Consider the following 22596-nt stretch of genomic DNA (forward strand, 5'->3'; position numbering starts at 1 on the left):
CACAAAATTAACACGTAATATATATAAAAGTATTCGCACACATACAAAATTAAAACATAAATTTGTTTATTTTTTGAAATTATTAACACATATTTAAATTTCAAATGAAATTTTGTTTTTTTTTAAAAAAAAAAAAATTATTAACACATATTTAATTTCAAATTTATCAAAGTTAAAAAAAAAAAAAAATTAACACATAAGTAATTTCTAAATTTTAAATTTCTAAATTTCATTTCTATATTTAACGCTTCATACGTTAAATTTCTAAATTTACACATAATTAACACAAAATTAACACGTAATTATATACAAAAGTATTCACACACATACAAGATTATAAATTTGTTTTATTTTTGAAATTATTAACACATAAATTCAAATTAAACCATAATTTTATTTTTTTTCATAAATTATTCACACATATTTAAAACATAATTTCAAATTAAATTTTATTTTTTTTAAAAAAAAAAATTATTAACACATATTTAATTTCAAATTTATCAAAGTTAAAAAAAAAATAATAAAAAAACCAAAACTTTAAATAAATTAAAAAAAAAAATAACTGTGGCGATGGCGCCTGGCCGGGACGCCGCTACCGTCCGTGGCTGGGGCGCCTGGCCAGGACGCCGCCACCATGGTTAGGGCGATCCAGCCAAACGACACTACCATGGTGGCGGCGTCCTGGCCAGGCGCCTTAGCCACGGTGGCGTCGTCCAAGCCAGGCGCCACCTCCCACAGTGGTGGCGTCCCGGCCAGGCGCCACACCCACGACGACGGCGTCCTGGCCAGATGTCCGCCATCAATTCGTAATTTTTAAACGCAAAGTACCTCGTTTTCAGGCGACGATGACGGCTCTCCGGTGGATCTCGCTGACGATGACGGCTCTTCGGTGTCCCTCGGCGATCTAGTTGCTGCTCCACATTTTTGGTGAGAGAAAATTTCGTTTTGGGTAAAAAATTAAAAAAAGGGAAAAAGTGTCAAAGTTTTAAAATTTTTGGCTTTAAGTAGAAAATTGTGGGGCGATTTTTAACAACTCCCATAAGATATGGTTTTGTTAGATCGCAAGAAATGTGATTGACATGTATGAAGCATAGATCTCAAGAAAATTTTATTCATTTGAATTATTGGGTCCCTTAGGGTAAGGCATACTGATTTTGGGTTGTCTCCGTCATTTCAGCAACATTCATAGACTTTTAGTTGTATGTTAGAAAATACATTGCACAACACGAAACATCATCACCAACTTCCCTTGTTCTATCAATAGTCCATCGCATGTTTAAATGTATATTGCTAAGCCTTATTATGCGCTGTCCTCACTCGTTGTAATAGCTTAAAGGTAAATATCATTAATGACCTTAATTTGGTATTGTGTAAGGGCTTCTTATGCCAATAGTAACTTATGTTACTTTACTGTCCTTTCGTTTGTTGTAAACTCAGTTTAATTAGTGTAATTTTAGCTGTTTTTTTTTAAAAAAAAAAAATCTAAAAAACTTACAAATAATTGATACAAGCTTTGGTATATGGAAATATTAAAAACTAGGTTAGGTCTCGTGCAATGCACGACAATTTTAAAAAATTAATATCAACTTTTCAAATATAATTGGTTATTTTTAACAATAAAACAAAAAAAAAAAAAAAATCTAAAAACACATGGACAATCTTTGATTAAAATGTGAAAGATAAGTGGATACATCTAATAAGTATAAATTAAATAATTTGATATCTTAAATACAAAGTAATAAAATCGTCTATTAAGTAATTGAAATATTGATGTGTAGATATTGTATTCAAATATATGATTATATATAGTATCAACATGTTTTGGATGAGGGCAATAAATAATACTGTAATATTGATTTTCATGAGATTTTTATGTGTATTTATATTAATATTATGAAGTATAGTCTAACTAATTTTTATATATTAAGGTAGTAAATAGTAATGTTTCTATAAATAAAATAAAATAATTTAATACAGTAACTCATTTTCACTTAGAGAAGGGAAAGAGCGGGGTTATTATCATTCAAAGGGTAGTAAAAGTATATGCACTACTCTATTGTAAATTCTAATCAATAAATAAACAACTTTACGGAAAAAAAAATATAAATACTCTCGCTGTAGTAAATCATTATATGTCGTAAATCATATTAATATTTTCTATTATAGTCATAAATGTTTGTGTGAAAAGGTAAATCAAATCTTATATATTTAAAGTAATTATCTTTGTTATTAACATATATAATAAATTATTTTCGTACAAGATTTTATTCTATGATTGATTTTATTTTTTTTCAAAAAAAAATAACAATTAAGGATTACACCAAGAAATGACTCGTGTCATTTGCTGGTGTGTCTTTTAGTATATAAATAATAATATAAATAAAGTTATATATTATTATTATTATTGATATTTAAAACATATTTACTTAAAACCTTTATAAAACCCACCTGTGTCATAATTAGACAATCAGATCCGCCCCATTTATTTATCAGACCCATATTATAACTATGGCGGGTCATGGCTTTTAAAAGCCTCCATTCCTATTTCCTACCTTTCTGAGTTATTTCATTGAAGCGCACTCAACGTTCTCCATTGAAGCGTTCTCCGTTGAATCTAATTCTTGTATCCCCCATTGAAGCAGCTTCTAAGGTAAGTTGTTTTGTTGTTGTTACCATCACATCAATTTCACAATCTTAGGGTTTATATTTGATCTAATCTAATTTAATTATCAGTGTTTAAGTTTAGGGTTCGTAAATTCTTAGATTATGAAACATCATATCCAAAAGAAAAGAAAATTATGAGCGTAATTTGATTATTGAATCAAATATACCTAAAATTATGTATTTTTCGAGATAATTCAATATGAAATTAAATCTCTTTTCCCTGGGCCTAGGGCGGCCGCCCCTCCTGCCCTGCCTCAGGGACGGGCCTGCGTAGTGATATGAAGAATCAGGGAAAGCAACCTTTAATATGTTGTTGAAATGGGGATTATGTTTGCAAGTTGTAGTGTATAATGTACATTTCCCTTGTAACTTGATAGACAATTGAAAGGTTGATATTATTGATCTTGTTGTGCTGCGTGCCAAACTTTTTGTCCGTCTGACTCATTGTAGTGATATGAAGAATCAGGGAAAACATCCATCTTAAATCTAATTTTAGCGTGTTAGCTTGTTGAAACTAAGTCCCTCTCTAAGTCTTTAGTTAGCAAATAACACATTTTTTTCTGTATGAGAAAAAAAAAAAATTTGTAGAATGTTACCAGTAAGGGGAAGTGTGTCACTTAAAAAAACAAAGGTTTAAGGAAAATGTGTCACTTAAAAAACAACAGAGGGAGTCTTATTTCTTGTTTGTTGGAAGTGATTTTCTATTATTATTTTTTGTGGAACGATAATAAAATTTGTGTTGTTTTTCCTACTCTGTTTTTTTTTTGGCCGTTAACCACTATTGTCACTTCATCCCTCCAAACTTTTCCTGACATCGAACACAATCACTAGTCATATAAATAATCTTTGTCTTATATTCTTTTTATTGCCTAACTGTTTAAGATTCAAATTGATTAAACTATCAGATTTGGGGTTCAGTTGAACCAAGTGGAACTAACCTTGGAGCCGCCACTAGTTGCATAGGGTAGCATGAAGTTCCAAATAGAAGACATTACAGTCTACTTCCCCTATGATAACATTTATCCAGAGCAATATTCCTACATGGTTGAACTCAAACGAGCCCTTGATGCAAAGGGCCACTGTTTGCTGGAGATGCCCACTGGCACTGGGAAAACTATTGCACTTTTATCTCTCATTACCAGTTATGCTCTTTCAAAACCATCAAATCCTATTAAACTCATCTACTGCACTCGTACGGTTCATGAAATGGAAAAAACACTAGCTGAGCTAAAGGTACTCCATGACTATCAGGTTTTCCACTTGGGTCCCTCAGCTCGGCTCCTTGCTCTTGGGCTTTCTTCCCGCAAAAATCTTTGTATTAATCCAGCTGTTGTCTCTGCTGAAAATAGAGACTCTGTTGATGCCGGCTGTAGGAAGCTTACAGCGAGCTGGGTTAGAGCTCTAGCTGTAGAAAATCCTAATATCCCTACTTGCTCCTTTTTTGAGGATTACGAGAAGTCGGGTTCAGAGGCAATTTTGCCCCAGGTGTATATACTTTACAGGACCTGAGAGCATTTGGCAAGCAGAAAGGATGGTGCCCGTATTTCCTGGCACGCCATATGGTGCAATTTGCAAATGTTGTGGTTTACAGTTACCAATATCTACTTGATCCAAAAGTTGCTGGGATTATTTCAAAAGAGATGCAGCGGGAGTCTGTGGTTGTTTTTGATGAGGCTCATAACATTGACAACGTGTGCATTGAGGCTCTTAGTGTTAGTGTCAGAAGGCAAACTCTTGAAGGTGCGACCAGAAATATTTCTAGGATGTCTCAAGAGATCGAAAGGTACTTTTATATTTTGCTTCATTTTCTTTGATTTTTCTGTGATATATCCCTAGAAAGGTTATTGAAAATATCAGCAAGGTACTCTTATTTTCACTTCACGTACCCAAATTAGAAAATTGACTCCCAGACATTGGTTTACGCTTCCATCTGGGCAACAATCAGGCAAAAATTTGAATAAATTGGCATGTTAATAAATTTTAATATCCTAAAATGAATTTGAAAACGTATTGCGAAAACCATTACCATTATATTGGTAAGTGGTTGTTATATTGGTAATATTTGAATAAACAAATTGTTTTCTATTAGCGGTAGAAATTTCTTTGTAGGTTCCTTAAATTGCATGTTTGCATTTGATGATGTCCAGTGAAAAAGTTCTGCATCTTGATTTAGGTTTACAGTTTGTGTATATTTGATGTTAGAATTATATTATGTGGAAAGGAAAGATTCCTTATGAGTTAATATTAACTCATCTGATGTGGTAGGTAGGTTCAAGGCCACAGATGCTGGGAAACTACGTGCAGAATATAATCGCCTTGTTGAAGGTTGGCCCAAAGGGGAAATTTACCAAGTATGTCAGTGCTATATAGGCATCTGTTTTGAATTTTCTGCTATTTTTGTCTAGAGTTGGCAGTTTCTTAAGTTTCGTTTAATTCATTATGCATTTTCTGTAACAATTTTCTTTTACAGTTGGCGATACTTGGCTTTCCAACCCAGCTCTGCCTGAGGATATTCTGAAAGAAGCAGTACCAGGGAATATTCGCCGAGCTGAGCATTTTCTATCTGTTTTGCGTAGGTTGGTGCAATATATCAAAAGCCGGTTGCAAAGTGAGAATTTTGAAAAGGAGTCGCCTGTGTCTTTTGTAGCGTCCCTAAATCAACAAGTGGGACTTGACCAAAAAACCTTAAAATTTTGTTATGATCGCCTACATTCCCTGATGACCCTTGAAATAACTGATACAGACGAGTTCTTAAGTATTCAGACTATTTGTGATTTTGCAACGCTGGTGGGCACATATGCCAGGGGCTTCTCAATCATTATTGAACCCTATGATGAGAGAGAATGCCTCATATCCCTGACCCCATACTGCAGGTTGGTTTAGACTGACATACTCTGATATGATATATAGCTTACAGCTTGTTATAAACAATAAAAAGACTGTTTCTTTCCCCTCTCTTTGCTTCTGTTATTGTTTGACATCCCAAATTTTTGTCAGGTGTTTCTTTCTTATATATATTTGCTTACCTTTTGTATCATTATATTAATTTCTCATTATTTGCTCATTATAATACGTGTTTGTGCTTTGAAATGGAATTTTCAGCTGAGTTGTCATGATGCTTCACTTGCTATTAGGCCTTTATTTGAACGCTTCCAAACAGTTGTAATCACCTCTGGTACTCTGAGCCCTATAGATCTGTACCCACGCCTTCTGAATTTCAATCCTGTAGTCTGTCGAAGTTTTACTATGTCCTTTACAAGGGATTGCATATGTCCAATGGTCCTAACACGTGGAAGGTGAAGGTTTAATCTTGGATTTTCATCTTATTTTTGTATTTGAGTTTCTGATTGAATGTTGTGTGAAGTTTAAAGACCTTGTACCCTCAGTTATAATTTTGAGTTATCATATATAAGTCTGGTTAACATGTAGATGCCTTTTTTGCTATTGACATATATAGCTTGTATGTTTGTTTCAGTGATCAACTTCCAGTTAGCACAAAGTACGATATGAGAAGTGATCCAGGTGTTGCAAGGAACTATGGAAGGCTATTTACTAGAAATGGTTTCTGTTGTTCCTGATGGAATTGTGTGTTTTTTTGTCAGTTATTCATACATGGATGCCATTGTTAATACTTGGAATGAAACCGGTATTCTAAAGGTATAGATGACGTCTGAGCATCGAATTTTGTAATATACATCGCATAATCAGATTTCTTTCTCAATCTAGTTATTCTGCTGATTTGATTTGTTGATACTGGATGGCCTATATCTAATATGTCAGTATTGTGTTACATTGTATTTGAGGGTATTTTATATTTTCTCAAACCCTTGTTATTGCAGGATATAATGCAGCATAAACTTGTATTCATTGAAACTCAAGATGTTGTTGAAACTACATTGGCTCTAGACAACTACCGCAAGGCTTGTGATTGTGGGAGAGGTGCTGTCTTTTTCTCTGTTGCAAGGTAAGATGTGCTTGATGATTTTCTAGCCGTAATAATTTTTTCTTCTTATTAAACAATCATAATATTAAATGTCCATCATGTTAAGGCATATATATTTCATGATTTTTATCCTCTGGCTTTATTTGGAATTTCTGTTTGTTGCATTTTTGTAACAACATTACAGTGGTGCAGGATCATTATTTTTGTTGCATCTTATATCAGATACTTTGAAAATTTTGCTCATGGCTGGGGAAGAGGATCAGGGCTTTTTTTTTAGGTTGTTTAGCAAGTTCAGATAGGGGATGACCACACATATTAACGAGTTCGTACACATTGGCTAAGAAATCTTGCGTCAAACTTGTGCATCAGTTTGGCAGTTTGCATAAAATCACACAGGCTTACTGAATCTGATTGTGTGTGAGCGTGCGCGTGTGGTTTTTGTTTTGTCATGTTTTTTTTGCTTACATGTAGAATATATGACAGAGAAGAAAAATGTTGCCTGTTAAAAATTATTTGGAAAGATAGTCATTAACCACCTTTAATTTTGTACTTCCTCCGTTCTTATTTGTTCTACTTACTTACTATTCATGTGGACAAATTAAAAAAAACTTTGTCCGTCTTTGGCTACTTTTTTACAAGTTAAAAATTATCATGTGTGATCTTGTTAGAGTTTTCAATGAATAGTTTCCAACTTTTTTTTTTTTTTTTTGACAAAGGCAAAGGAAACATAATTAAGAATATTGTTGGTCAAACACGTGCTTTGGAGGCCACACAAATTGCAAGTGAGTCGAATAAAAAAGAACGTAGGGAATACTTTTGAATATAAATAACCTATGGAAGGTATTGTATTAGAAAATTTTCAAAATATTGTTTAATGTATGTTCTGTTGCAGAATCAAGAGGTTGAGAAGTTTACAATGACCTGACTTGTTATGATAAAATCTGAGATGTTTATTGCATACTTCACTTTTATTGCAGGGGAAAGGTAGCTGAAGGTATAGATTTTGATCGACATTATGGCAGACTAGTGATCATGTATGGGGTTCCTTTCCAGTACACATTGAGCAAGTGAGTGGCTTTGTTCCCTTCGGTGTTTCAACTTGTTACTACCTATTGCATTTAAAACTTTTCCCTTTGCATGCATCCACAACACCAGATTGCATATTTTTTCTTTATTAGGGAAGGCTATTGCGAGAATCCCTCCATATATATTTAGGGGAAGACTCTGCTTTACCAGATAACACTTTTGTTTGTGAGGTTACTCTCTATGTTCTAAATTTTTACTCGTATGTTATAAATTTTTATTCACATGTTCAAAATCTTAAAGGAGTTAAATTAGATGTTCTTAATTATTACTGACATGTTCTAAATATTATATCTTGTGTTCTAAGATTTTTAATTATATGTTCTAAGTTTTTATTCGTATTCACATGTTCTAAGTTTTATCTATATGTTTTAATCAGACATTCTTAATTTTTACTAGTAGTTAGTTTTACTTGCATGTTGGACAGCTGAGATGGATGGGTTGTTCAAAAACTAAGTTTAGTTCAGCAAAACTAAGTTAAGTTCAGCAAAATTTAACTTAGTTCATTAAAAATAAGTTTTATAGAATCAACAACTTTAAAGGAACAAATATGATAGAGAATCAATAATTACAAGTTTTAATTGGAATATATAGTTTAGGTTTAGTAAAATTATTTAAGTGTAGCAAAAATAATTAAAACCCTATTCTCTTCACCTTATTCAAAAATATTTAAGTCAAAGTAATTTAAGTTCAGCAAAAATAATTTTTAATAAGTAAAAATTAGTAATTAAAAAGAATAAATTTAATCGAGAATTAGTGAAATGAGTTTTATTTAATAAAAATAATTAAATTTCAGTAAATATATTTAATTTCAGAAAAAATAAATTCAATTCAGCCAAAATAAGGTGAAGGGAACATGCCCTTTATTTCAACAAAAATAATATCAGTTCTACAAAATTCAGGTTAAAGTCTTCTGCTCCATCACCACCTCATATCACCAAAACCAGCCAATAATAACCCATCTATCTCAGCTGTCCAACATGCATCCTAGACATTTCCCACTTGATTAATCATAACCTCCACCTTTTCTCAGTGCTAAAATTACTAGGTAAAACCCCAACTCTGACATTTCAGTCTTTCACACTGTCCAAACTAACCACTTTCCCCATTTCAAAACAGTTGCACCATTTGCTTTTTCACTGTCTTCGATGCACTAATTTTACCATAAACATCTTTAATTAAGCATTGATAAAATTCTATAAAGCTGATTTCTTGGAAAAGACATATTAGAGGTTTCTGATTCACACTTGCCTATGTTTTCTCTTATATACTGATGAGAATTTATGGTCCAAAATTATAAGTTTTACTTTCAATAGAGAACTGGTGCATTAAGATATGAACAAAGGGTACATGATATTACTTCATAGTGGCCTATTTTACTTCGGCACTTCATTTTCTCTTAGTAAATGTGTTGGGTACATCTAGAAGTTTATGAAATCCTTACCTGACTTAATATTCATTCAAACAGCACAATGCTTCCAAGAAAAGCAATAAGTATGACTACTGTCCTTTAAATAAGCTTCCTAGTGGTAGCAAGATTGGTCCCAATCATCTTTTGTTACCTAAGTTAAAGGGTGTATAAAAACAAGAGAAGTAGAAGAGTTAACTTAGATCTTTTGTTAACAGGTATAATAGAAAAAAGGTGTAAAAAACAAGAGAAAGAGAAGAAAAAACCAGGGGTTTTTATGCTCACGAATGAGTTTGGAGATTAGTGTTACCAACTTCCCCCACCCCACCACGCATGAAACAAAGACCGCAAACTATACCAGCAGATTGTTATTTTTTACCCCAAGGTGGTAAATTGCTAACCTTAACCCCATACTAACAGAATAGATAATACTTGAAGATCATAATTGATGGATTTTTTTTTTTCTTTTTTTGGGGTGAGGGGGGGATGGGGAGGGCCTGAGGGGTGATGGTTATTTGGTAAATTTGCTAACCTTAACCTCGTACTAACCTCATGTCTTTGTTCTATTTCCTTATTTGGTCATATACTTATATCTTTTTTTTTTTTCGCCCTCCTAGTGTTATAGAGCCCACCCCTCCCACAATCATCCTTCTTCTCTACATTTCAAGTTCATAAAAGTGTGATCAACATATACAGATAAAAGGAGTAATTTTTTATGATTGGAAGAATAGAAGAGATGATGGAGAGAGGTAATAGAGAGAATACCAAGGAACGTATTTATTGTCTTTCGTGTTGGGAACTTCTCCGTAATATTTTAAGGGGGCATTTCGTCCAAAGTTTTTGGTTTTACATTTGTTTGAATTCTGTGATATCACTTCACCCTCATTCCTGGTGTGATTTTGTTCAGGAAATATGCAAGGCTTGTAAAGTGTGAGGACCACCATCCAAACCCCTAAAGCCCTAAGATTTGAACCTAACTCCCTGGGAATTTGATCTTTTTGGTAATTATTATTTTAATTTTAAGTTTCTTAAGTCATGACACACCACCACAACTAGTTTTTGCCTGTGCTAGTCCCTTCTTCCACCATTGTTCTCCCCATCTCTTTACTTGTTGACTCATGTCCTCCCCCCATGCCATCACTAGCCCTTACCTCACCACAAAACCATGAGAACCAACTAATATTCAAAAAAAACCTACATCACCACTGCATATAGCAGCCATCAATTCTCTAAAATAATCTGTAATAAATATAAAATGTTAGCTGTTGTTATGGCCATGGAGTCATAAATTTGGAACTTGTATGAAAATTAACCATCATAGGTCAGATGATTCCCAAATATAAGCTTGAAGCAGGAGTAGAGGCAGGAACATGGAGGGTTGGTGCCAGGAAAAAAAAAAAAAAAAAAGTGGAAGAGTAGGAAGAGAGGGGGTGAGGATAAAAAGGTTGGTGCTACCTGTTGTAAGACGGTCCTGGTGATGGATGAAAGGCAGTGTTGTTTACACTCTGGCTTTTACGTGGGACGAGAGACATTAGAACACAAGAGGAGACATTGAGGGAACTGGAGAAAGAATGAGGGTATCCATGTGTTTTATGCTGAAACTCATATATTATACATGATGTTGAACTTTGCATGCATTGGGGGCATAAGACTATAAGAGGGAATGACTTTATTTCAATCAAAAAACCAATTACATTACCTTTCGTTATTTCTTTTCCTTGTATTTTTTTAAACTCAGGTTATCCCTTTTCCTTTGAGATAACCAAAAATATCTGATTAGCTGAATTGTTTTCAAAGTTGCAATTACCAATTATATGTTTCATGTTGTGGGATCATGTCATCTTTGTAGCATTGTTAGTCGTCAATTGAGGCTGAATAATCTGAGCTTGTTGGATCTTTACATTGCAGGATATTACTTGCTCGACTGGAATATTTGCGGGACACTTTTCAGATAAAAGAAGGGGAATTTCTAACTTTTGATGCTTTGGTACTGCTATTGCCTCGTGAATTATTGTTTTTAATTATTAATAAGTGTATTGATTGCTTTTAGCTATTGGACTAATTCAATTGTTCTTTACCAGAGACAAGCTGCTCAATGTGTGGGCAGAGTAATTCGTTCAAAGGCTGATTACGGAATGATGATATTTGCTGACAAAAGGTTTGTTACTGTACTCGCAATTAGAAATTTGATTTGTTCTGTTTTGTTAAAAGATCAGCAGATACCTAAAATTCTATATGGTCTGCTCAAAGGAAAATACAGTCCTAATGTTGTTAACATAATTTTATGCTTGGAATCCAAATATTAAATACAATGGCTCTGACATCAAAATTACAGCATTCCAAATGTCTATTTCTTTCAAAGCAATCCCTTTTTTTTTTTTGACGAGTTAAGCAAGCTTAATTAAGCACACCTTAGATCAAAACGAGTATGTTCCATAATCTTGCAGATTTAAAATCCATTAAGCAGTTGTTGGCAACAGTGCATTGTTAATTATGATATAATGTTTTCAACTGTGATATGGTTGTAGGTGCTGTATGTTGTCTAGGATGTGTGCCAAAATGATTAAAACTTTGCTGAGTCTTAAAATGATTAATTCTTTGTTGGTTTCTTCTGCAGATATAGTCGGCATGATAAGCGCTCCAAGCTGCCTGGATGGATATTATCTCACCTACGTGATGCCTACCTTAATTTGAGCACTGATATGGCTTTGCACATAGCAAGAGAGGTGCCATTTTGATTGATTGTTTATTTACATGTTTTGTATGGAGTAACTAGCATAATCTCCAAAACTATTGTTACAATCCTTGCATATTCTTATGTGGATAAGAGAATTTTTTGTCTGCTGCAGTTTCTCCGAAAGATGGCTCAACCATATGATAAGACTAGCGCCAGTGGTAAGAGAACCCTTTTATCGCAGGAAGACGTTGAGAAGATGAGCAATGCTGGGGCAGATGAGACAGTGTTCTGATTTTGAGCAATTTTTTTGTGTAAGCCTAGGAATCTTCGTCCTCTCCTTTGTTTAGAGATGAGTAGTTCATAGACCAAGCTAGCTAAATCCTACTCTCTTGCAGATTATTTATTGCTTAGAGCCAGTTTTTGGAATCAGCTGGTATAGTTGTAGCTTGTAAGTTGGGTATGTGGTTTGTAGTTAGAACAGATTTTGTACTTAGGTTCAGAAATCAGAATTAAAGGGGCAATGACTAAAAGTTTCGTATGTTTGTGGACTTGCCAACTCAATTATTGCACATTTACTTAATACTTATACCATACAATGTTTATGACATTGACATATACTAATACTTCCTCTGTTCCATAAACATTGCATGTTACAATTTAAGAGAGTTCCACAAATATTATAATGTTTCTCGTGAAAAAACTCAAATGTCTCCTTTTAACACTGTATATACTCATTATACTCTTACCTATTTGGTAGTTTGTAATTAATGGTGGTAACGGAGTAAATTTTAAGTGTAATTGGGAATTAACATTGTAATTTCCATGAAAATGCAATTTCATCTTGAAACATATTTTTTTTTAATATTTTCTCCATATTTAATTAATTGCTCTACTTTTCTATTATGCATCCTTAAATCAAAGAAAATGTACCACACTAGTGCACTGTGAAAAAAATTAAAAGTATATTCTGATCTAGTAGATTAGATAAATCTAACCACGTTAGATGACGACGAGGGAAAGTAACCAACAACGGTGCTTAGTTCAACTATGAACGAGTCAATAATTGTCTAATACCGTTACATGATTTTAAATTGGACAATATAAACAACTACAGGAGCAATGACTGGAGCATCGGAACTTCGATCAACTTGCGCAATGTAATCATCCAAAGGAGCAATGAATGGCACACTACGATCATTGCGAGAAGAACAGTAACATTTGGTTTTCGATGCTGAAGTAGATAGTAATACATGAACGGTTCACTACTTCAACTACCACATACCCAACTTCAATCAACTAAAAAGCTTTTATTTAAGCGAAATAATGTCAATTATAAATGTATAATTTAGATAGAAGGCGGACTAAAATTTCCAAAAAGTAGTTACATTACTAGATTTGCATAAAAATTTAATCCTGCAGCGTTTGATCATATGTAAGGGTTTAGCCATTAGGGTTTGAAGGGTTTAGGGTTTAGGGTTTGGAGGGTTTGTAGGGTTTTATTTCCGATTTTTTCAGTACGATGGGGTTGAATATGTGTTGGTTGGTCCCACTTTTACTCCTTCACTTGTACCATTTTTGGGGAATCCTTTTTCCCATTTTTCTGAGTCGCTGAAAAGTTCTATTTGTGCAAAGGTTGATAGCGTATGGGTAATAGCTAGTTGATTGATGTTACACCAACAACCTAACACCATTAGCTAAAAATCATGAGCTAGTTGATTGAATGTTTAATTACGACTTTCATTATGATCCTTGATGTAATGTTTAATTGGGATTTTCAAACATCATCGAGGCACTTCCGGGGATTACACATAACTACCACACCCATATTGATACAATTAGGAATTGGTAAGGTTTCCCAATTAAAAAAAATACAACAGTGAAATTGTATAATTAAAATTCTTATATGAAACGCCATCATTACTTCCCCTCGAGAATTGAAACCATTAATTCCATAGTTCATCACCGTATTCATTTTACTTCCATACTTCGTTCGAAGAGTAAAACACCTGTTCATTCCCCTTTAAAACCGTCTAAAAAACCTCAAAAAACCACGCTAAGTGAATTCTGCTCCAAGGTATGTTCCTATTTCTTAATAGTCGTTTACTGGTTTGGGACTCTTTAATTATGTTTCCTGCTTTTTCTCTGTAATAATGTGTTATTTGTTTTTTATACTTTGTGGTTTTATTGGTAGTTTCCTTTTTGTTGGTTTTTGATATCGTTCTGCATGTGGTACCACTTTAGTTACGATTATACAAAATTGATCAAGGCGGTAAAAGAATTGGATGATTAAATTGTACCACTTTTCTCACGGTGGTACAGAAATCCCCTGTTTTGTAACACTTTAGAAACATGGGTTTAACCTTTCAATTTTGTCTTTGGCTGTCATAGAAGCGGGGGGGAAGGGATTGAATTATTTGTTATCCCGTTTTGCCCAAATTTGAAACTAATTATTTCGGGTTTATGAATTTTTGAAATTTATGTGGGGGCTTTTTGTACCACTATAGTAACCATGCAGTGACATTGTTCAGGGTGGTACATGATATTAATGATGAAATTGTACTACTTTAATCACAGAGGTACAGAAACCGCTGCTTTGTACCACTTTAGAAACATGGATTTACCCTTTCAATTTTGTCTTTGCCTGTCAAAGAAGTGGAGGGGGAAGGGACTGAAAATTTGTTTTTCCTTTCTGCCCAATTTTTAAACCATTAATGTTGGGTTTATGATTTTTGTAAATTTATTTGGGCGATTTTTGTACCACTAAAGTCACAATGATATGAAATTGTTCATAGTGGTACAATAAATGGATGAGATTATTGTACCACTTTAGTCATGATGGTACGAAAACCCCATGTTTTTGTACCAATTTAGAAACATGGATTTACCCTTTCAATTTTGTCTCTGGTTGTCAGAGAAGCTACCATGGCTGACTGGGATGTGACTGAGGTAAAAGGCATCTTGAAAAGTTGTACTCAGAGTTGGACGAAATCAATGTAGAGGAGAAGATAAAGATAGAAGAAGTAGCTAAGATTAGAGCATTACATACGGCAAAGCTAGAAGAAGCGAGGGTTTTGTCGGCCCGTTTGCACCAGCTTCGGGAACAGCGAATTGCATGCCTTCAGAAGGAAATTCACGCAATCCGTTCAATGCCAGGTTATGCCGGAAATGACACGGCTGTTGGAAATGACCAACTTGTTGAGAGGATTATTGAGGAGGACAAGGGTAGTGCTATGGTGTTTTTATGGTGCTGATGATGGTAATGGTGATGAGGGGATGGAGGACCAGAATCAAGAGGGGAATGCTGATGATGAGGATGAAGATGATGAGGACGACGACGATGAAGATGATGAGGATGACGAAGATGCAGAAGATGAAGATGAAGATGATGAACATGGGGATGAGGATGGGGTGCAGCTGCTGAAGATGATGAAGAAGATGATTCTGAAACTGGTCATGGAGGGCGCTGGTCTTCTGGCTCTGATGATGGTGGAGGTGAGTATCCCGCTTATGATGACGACAGCGGCTCAGTCGATTCAGATGCTTACAGGCGGCCCAGTCCTACCAGTTTTACGATCCTTGGGCTTAGCTTGGTTTGTTTATGTTTAGTTGTGTAATCTACACAATATGTTTAAGTTTAAGGTAAAGGTTAAGTTTAGTGGGTGATTAGGGGGAGTTTGAAGACAATTTTCATGATGTAGGATAATTGGGTAATTTTTTGGTTGTTTTTTTTTTTGTGTTAGCGTTTTGTTTGGCGCTTTGGTATTTTAGGAGTATTTGGATCCATAATTTATGTTAATTTTGTTGATTAGATCGTGGAAGATATTACATTGAACGTAAATGAAGACACTAAGTGTTTTCAGACCCAAGGCTTTTGGCAGAATTTTCAAAGATACCTACCTATTGAAGATATTACATTGAAAGTGAATTAAGACACTAACTGTTTTCAAACCCAAGGCTTTGGCAGAATCTTCAAAGATACCTACCTATTGACACTAGACTACAGTGGTACCTAAGTTGTCTTAGTGGTACCCTGAATTACAAATCACTAAGATTCTAGTGTACTATGACGAATTAGTTGTTAGTAACTTGACTAGTAAAATGTTATTAGTAACTTGACTAGTTGGGTGATGTAAACGTTCTCCTACGACGCAAAACGTTCTCCTACGCCGCAGGTACCCTGGTTATTAATAATCCATTTCCTTTTTTAGTGGTTCATTCTGTAAGTGTATTTGTACCACCTCGACTTCAGTGGTACCTAAGTTATCTTAGTGGTACCCTGGATCAAATAACAAGGCGTATGACATGTTTGATTGGTAAAATGGTTTAACAACCTACATTGATTCTAAGATAGAATTGAAGGAATAAGATTTAGTCACTAAGAGAACTCTACTGTTGGTACATGTAGGTGTAACGCCAAAAAATGGGATTGAACCCGCTCATTTCCGTTGAAAGTTCCCAACAACAGTGCTATACGGTGATCGTAAATATCCGAACGTCCTGAATTACAATCATTACAAATCACCCAAGTGTACTTCGTAAATATCCGGACGTCTGGAATTACAAAATATTACAAATCACCCAAGTGTACCATGATGACTTAGTTATTAGAAACTTGACTAGTAATTAGTTATTAGTAACTTGACTAGTTGGGTGATGTAAACGTTCTCCTACGCTGCAGGTATTTGTACCACCCTGGTTATTAATAATCCAATTCCTTTTATAGTGGTTCATTCTATAAGTGGATTTATACCACCTTGAATACAGTGGTATGTATGTTGTCTTAGTGGTACCCTGGATCAAATAACAAGGCGTACCTCAAACTTGACACGTTTGATTGGTAAAATGGTTTAACAACCTACATTGATTCAAAGACAGAATTGAAGGAATAAGATTTAGTCACTAAGAGAACTCTATTGTTGGTACATGTAGGTGTTACGGCATAAAATGGTACTGAACCGCTCACTGCCGTTGAAGAGTTCCCAACAGTGCTCCACGTTCATCGTAAATATCCGGACGTCCTGAATTACAAATCACTAAGGTTCTAGTGTACTATGACGACTTAGTTATTAGTAACAGTTATTAGTATTCATTGTCATTTGTACCGTTCTAAAGAGGTATAACCCATTTCTTTTTCCAGTGGTTCATTGTCATATGATCAGAGTTTAAATAAAGCGATTTTGTTGGAAAATTCGGGTGACAAGAAATATAGTTAACTAATTGTAATACGTTTCATTCCTCGAATGTATCACCAGGATCATTTGATTCTTTCTGTTAATGATTCGAGCCAAAATGATTTTTTTGGGGTACAAGCACAAAACAAATTTGTATTCGCAAATGATGAAACCATTTTCCCCGTTATCAATATCTTCCCACAAGGAAAAAGAAGAAAAAGAAATAGTAAAATCTCATAATTTGCGATCTATTCATTCAATATTTCCGTTTTTATAGGACAAATTCTTCCATTTAAATTATGTGCTAGATATATTAATAACTTACCCTGTCCATCTAGAAATCTTGGTATAGTGGTACATTTATTGGTATTTTTATTGCGTAAGATATGTACCATTAATTAATATATGCATGCGTAACTTCTAATTGACAATTTCCAAGAAATCCTCGCCGGTTTTAAATCTCCCCACTAATTCAATTATCCACCATCATCATCACAACTCCCAAACCACTACATCCACTCCCATGCATGAAGGTGAACCGTCACTTTGAAGTCTATTTATGTGTCAAACACTTTTTGCAAAAATATTAACTTCCTTCTATTCGAACATAGTGATCTTCCTGTCTAAAAAAAAATCAAAAATGGAAGTAGAAGTGAAAAGGCGAAAATTTACAACATGTATGGTTGACATCCTTCCGTCAGAAGTGTTGGCGACCATTCTAAGTTTCGTTGCTAAGTCATCTCCTGCTGATTTATTTCGGTGCAAATTAAGGTAGGCTTATACTTGCAACATGCACTCTGTTTCTCATCACATACACAGAGAATGTAATAATCTAATTTCTGTCGTATAACTTGATAATAGTTGTAAAAGACTACGACGGATAGCCGAAGAAAAAGGGGTCCTTCAACAAATTCACCTCCGTTGGATTAAAGCACGAATATCGTGGCCACACCGACAAGCGGCGGAGAAGTTCTTCATGAAGTGCGTGGAGAATGAACATCCTGAAGCTCTGCTTGAGTTTGGATTTGTACGTCTTCTTTCTCATTTATTGTGAATTTTATTCGTTAGAATTTATGTTGTAGACTTCTAGTCACTATTTTAGCATTTCTCTTTACCGTAGCGACAATACTTCAACACCCTGGTGGTAGACGAAGGTTTGACGATGTTGGAAGAGCAACGGAGTTGCAGAATTCCAGTGGCAGCATATGTAGTAAGCCTCATATACATATACACCGGAGAAGAAGAAAGGGGTGTTAAGCTTTTGGAGAACACTATTAACAGCATCGGATCTGCAGGGATAGTCTAGTGCAGAAGGAAGTTACGTGAGATGGCGATTTCAAATTGGATGCACAATCATATGATTGTACATTATATGCCACAACCGAAAATATTCTGCAAACAAAAACTACAGCATAAGAGAACTTAAACCCATGGGATCCTCTTTACTACGAGGATGCGGAAAGTACAATATCTTGTATGACTTGTAAATGCATTAGGGAAATAAGCGTATTTTATGAAATACTACGTGGTCTACTCACCGGTCTTGTGTAATGCATATGATCTGTATTAATGACATTTCTTTTTCAAACTTGTAGATTATGATTTGTTAACTTTGTGTTCAGGTTGCGCATAATGATATGTTTCGCCGTTCGGAACAACGCACACAAACAGAGTGTAGTTTACCATATAGTATTGATCAAACAAACCTATTAGTGTGTAATGTGCAAATGCTCAGGACACATAAACAGATCCAATATTGAATTGAAAACATCTGCTCTCTCTCACCCGGCATATGATGAAAATGTACACTGTAACCACCTCAATTATCAATACATGAAACTAAGATTCCAATGGTACAGTTCATGACCAAAAGCTATACCACCGAAACATGTTCAAACAACAAAAACCATTCTCTTTTACCACCCTAAACAATTTCGTATGTTCGTGTCTAAAGTGAAAAAATCACCCAAATAAATTTCCAAAGTACAAATACCAGAAAAAACATAGTTTCAAACTTGGGCAAGTAGGAAAAACAAATTCAGTCCCTCCCCCCTCCACTTCTTTCACAAGCAAAGACGAAATTGAAAAGGGTAACACCATGTTTCGAGAGTGGTAAAAAACAGGAGGGTTTTGTACCACCGTGTCAAAAGTGGTACAATTTTGTATATATCTCTTATACCACCATGAACAATTTCGTATGTTCGTGTCTAAAGTGGTACAAAAATTACCCAAATGTATAGGTATACATAATGTTTTAGGAAATTCTAATGTTTTAAGACAAATATGGAGATTAATTGTAATCGGTTATATTTAAAATATAATTTAAAAAGATATTTTAAAAGATATTTACAGAATTTTCACCAAATATGCTGTTCCAATATTTATTTATTGACGATGTATATCAAGGACGTGACATAAGGGTCAAGGCCTTGACATACTGTGTAGCGTGCCCCTCGGTCACTCACAATAAAAAATAAGATATGTAGATTGTGCCTTTACTCCCTCTACGAAGATTATTTAGCATCCCCACTCCAGTCGAACAAATTGAATCGTTCTTCACTTCAAGGCTTAGTGAAAATATCAACTAATTGATAAGTAGTAGAGATAAAAGAAATAGAAACATCACCTTTTTCAACATGATCTCTTATAAAATGATGTCGTGCATCAATATGCTTAGTATGAGAGTGCTGCACAAGATTTTTAGTTATTGAAATAGCACATGATTTGTGAACAAATGCGATTAGTTTATTGCTAATAATAATCCGGTCCTAATCTTAAACAAACTTTATAAACACAGCAAGAAGCATGCTATTGTTGGGCAAAGCCCTTAATAACTATTACATCCTAATGTCCACAGAATAGCTTATATGCAAAATGCATTCTCTTAACATAGTCCCACCAATGTACCATACTACTACACTTCTAATATTGTTTTTAAAACAGACAACTAGATAAATATAATACAACCAGAAAGAGCTAAAGGGGGTGAGGGATAGCACTGAGATCAGCAATAGTGGAGAAATTATTAATTAATGGGGTTGTAATCGTAAGCTCTTTTGGTGTTTCTTTCCCACTAAATGCATCTTAAGACAATCATTGCTTGTGCACCCGATCTTGCAAACATCACCCCATGGTTCTTCGACTTTTCTTTTTTTTGAAAGGTTGTGTTGTGCATTGTTACTCACTAGAACTGGTGTTTTAGCAGCATCTTTGGTTGGAGTAAATAAGGGAATCGGGTTCTGGAGCTTTCGTAAGCTCTTTTGGTGTTTCTTTCCCCCCAAATGCATTTTAAGACAATCATTGCTTGTGCAGGTGATTTTACAAACATCACAGCAAGGTTTACCGATTTTTCTTATCTCTGAAAGGTTGTGCTGTACAATCCGATTATCAGGAAAAATTCTGGAATATTGGGGAAAATAAATCAGAAATAAACAAAAGACAGTACTTCGAAATTCACAAACATTAATGTTAATCAAATTATTACAATAAATTTATAGTATAGTTATACGTATTTTTTTTAAAAAAAGAAGGAAATGTTGATAATATTACAGTACAATTCAGAAAAATGGATTAACTAAAACGGATTAACAATTAAAGGTGACAATGCTTGATTATTAGGTTCAGACATTTTTGTTTTTGGTAATTCCGAATTTAAATGGGGAAAAAAATTTGGGAGATTAAGTAGAGAGGAATGATGAAGAAACTATATGTCCTCCAACACTTTATGACCATTTCACTGCGAAATAGCAAAGTAGCACATCGGTGCAAATATTCACTTATTTCCCATGAACTCTGGCAGTGTAAGGTAGGCCTGATCACGAATCGGATATCCGATCCGATATCCAATTTCAGATCGGATATTTGAATCCGAAAATTTGCAAATTTAATATCCGTATCCGATCCGAAATGTTTCGGATATCCGAAATTTTCGGATCGGATATTTTGGATATCCGGTATCCGATTCTTTTTATTAATAATTTAATATCAATTATTTATATTAATTATTTTATATTAATAAAAGGCAAAATTATTTTTTTAAAAGGCCAATTTATATGTATATTTTAGTTATTTGCAACTTTTTTTTTTTTTCGTATAAGAGCATAATGTATCAGGAAAAATGTTTTAATCAATTAATTCACAGAAAAATTTGTGAAAAAATCTCTGTATAAAAAATTAAAAAAAAAAACCTCTTTCTCTCTCTTCCTCTCCTCTTCCCTTCCCTCATCTTACTGTCCTTTAATGGCTTCAAATCCATGGCCACCACCCTCATAACCACCTTATACCCCGAACTAACTCCACCGCACCAACCACAACTCTACCACACACTAACCTCAACCATACCCCTCCGCGCAGCTACGGTCCAACCCGGGATCGAGCCAAACCCCACCGCTACCCACCCCACACCAGCCTGATACCCCTACCCCCACCTTAGCCCTCCACCAGACCCGAAACACCCATCCCACCCCACCCCTCCACGAACCCCGAAACACTACCCGTATGCCATATCCAGGAAGAAAATAAGAGAGATGCTCAGAAAATTCGAACAATAAATTAGATATTTAGATGAGATATCATGTAAAACTAACAAGAGATTATCAAATTGATTATTGATTGAAAAAGAGATGAGCTACTGTATGTCTATAGTTGAAGAAGACGATTCACGATTGTAGATTAGGAATTTGGGAGGATTGGTGAGTTACTGAGTTTGGGTGAAGGTGGATGTAAATATGTAATATATATAGTGCGGCTGCTGATAGGGAGTTTAGGTTAGATTACCTTTGGCTTAGCCCATTTGTTTCTTCATCCAAATTTAGGAGAACAAGTGATTTTTCGGATATCGGATCGGATATCGATATCCGACTTTTTTCGGATATCGGGGATCCGAAATCTAAAATTTTGATATCCGATATCTAATCCGATATCCGAAAAATCCAGATCGGATATCCGATCCGAAATCAAATTCGGATCGGATATCCATAATTTTCGGATCGGATCATTGGACTTTCGGATTTTCAGATAGTTTTGCTCAGCCCTAGTGTAAGGTCATTGTCAACTTGTCAAAAAATATTCGCATTTCAGAAAGTGGGTCATTGTCATTGTGTCGTCATTGTCAAGTATCATTTTAGCCAAATCTTCACGATTTTGAATCGTCCTTTTACCACGCCCATATTTTTCAAACATGACACACACCCACTTGTAAATTGTATCTGTAGTGTTGGTAATGCAATTGTGGTAAGTGAACGATATAACTGATGGAACTTAAACACGTACCTTAAAACGACTGTTTTTTTATGTTAAAAAAAAAAACTAAGATCACGAATGGATGAGTAAAGATCACGAACAAAGATCACTTAAGAAAAAGAGAGAGACCACTTAAGAAAGATCGTTTTTAATTTTTCATCCCCAATTCAACTCAATCCAGGCATGGCCTAAAATTCTGAAGAAAACACAATTAGCTTTAGAAAATAATTAATTAAACAAAGATCACTTAAGAAAGACTAATTTATAAAATTAGAGCAATTATTTAAAATTACTAACTGAATTTAAAGTAATTACATCCCTTAGAGTGCTATCTAAAACACTAAAGTATCCTTGTATTACTTTTTGTAAAAAAGTTTAAACGTCATACAATAAACTTCATATTACCACT

General features: G+C 34.6%; 1 protein-coding gene and 1 pseudogene across 1 annotated transcript; both read left to right on the forward strand.

The window, feature by feature from the left end:
• Window positions 1-2591: 2591 nt before the first annotated feature.
• On the forward strand, window positions 2592-12067 carry LOC110693981 (annotated as a pseudogene).
• A 5519-nt stretch (window positions 12068-17586) lies between these two features.
• On the forward strand, window positions 17587-18252 carry LOC110693982 (putative F-box protein At1g67623). The gene is made up of 3 exons (XM_021871149.1): window positions 17587-17717; window positions 17808-17973; window positions 18067-18252. The coding sequence occupies exons 1-3, from the start codon at window positions 17587-17589 to the stop codon at window positions 18250-18252; spliced, it is 483 nt and encodes a 160-aa protein (XP_021726841.1).
• Window positions 18253-22596: the final 4344 nt, after the last annotated feature.

Source organism: Chenopodium quinoa, unplaced genomic scaffold, assembly GCF_001683475.1.
Source record: "Chenopodium quinoa cultivar QQ74 unplaced genomic scaffold, ASM168347v1, whole genome shotgun sequence".
Taxonomy (NCBI): Eukaryota; Viridiplantae; Streptophyta; class Magnoliopsida; order Caryophyllales; family Amaranthaceae; genus Chenopodium; species Chenopodium quinoa.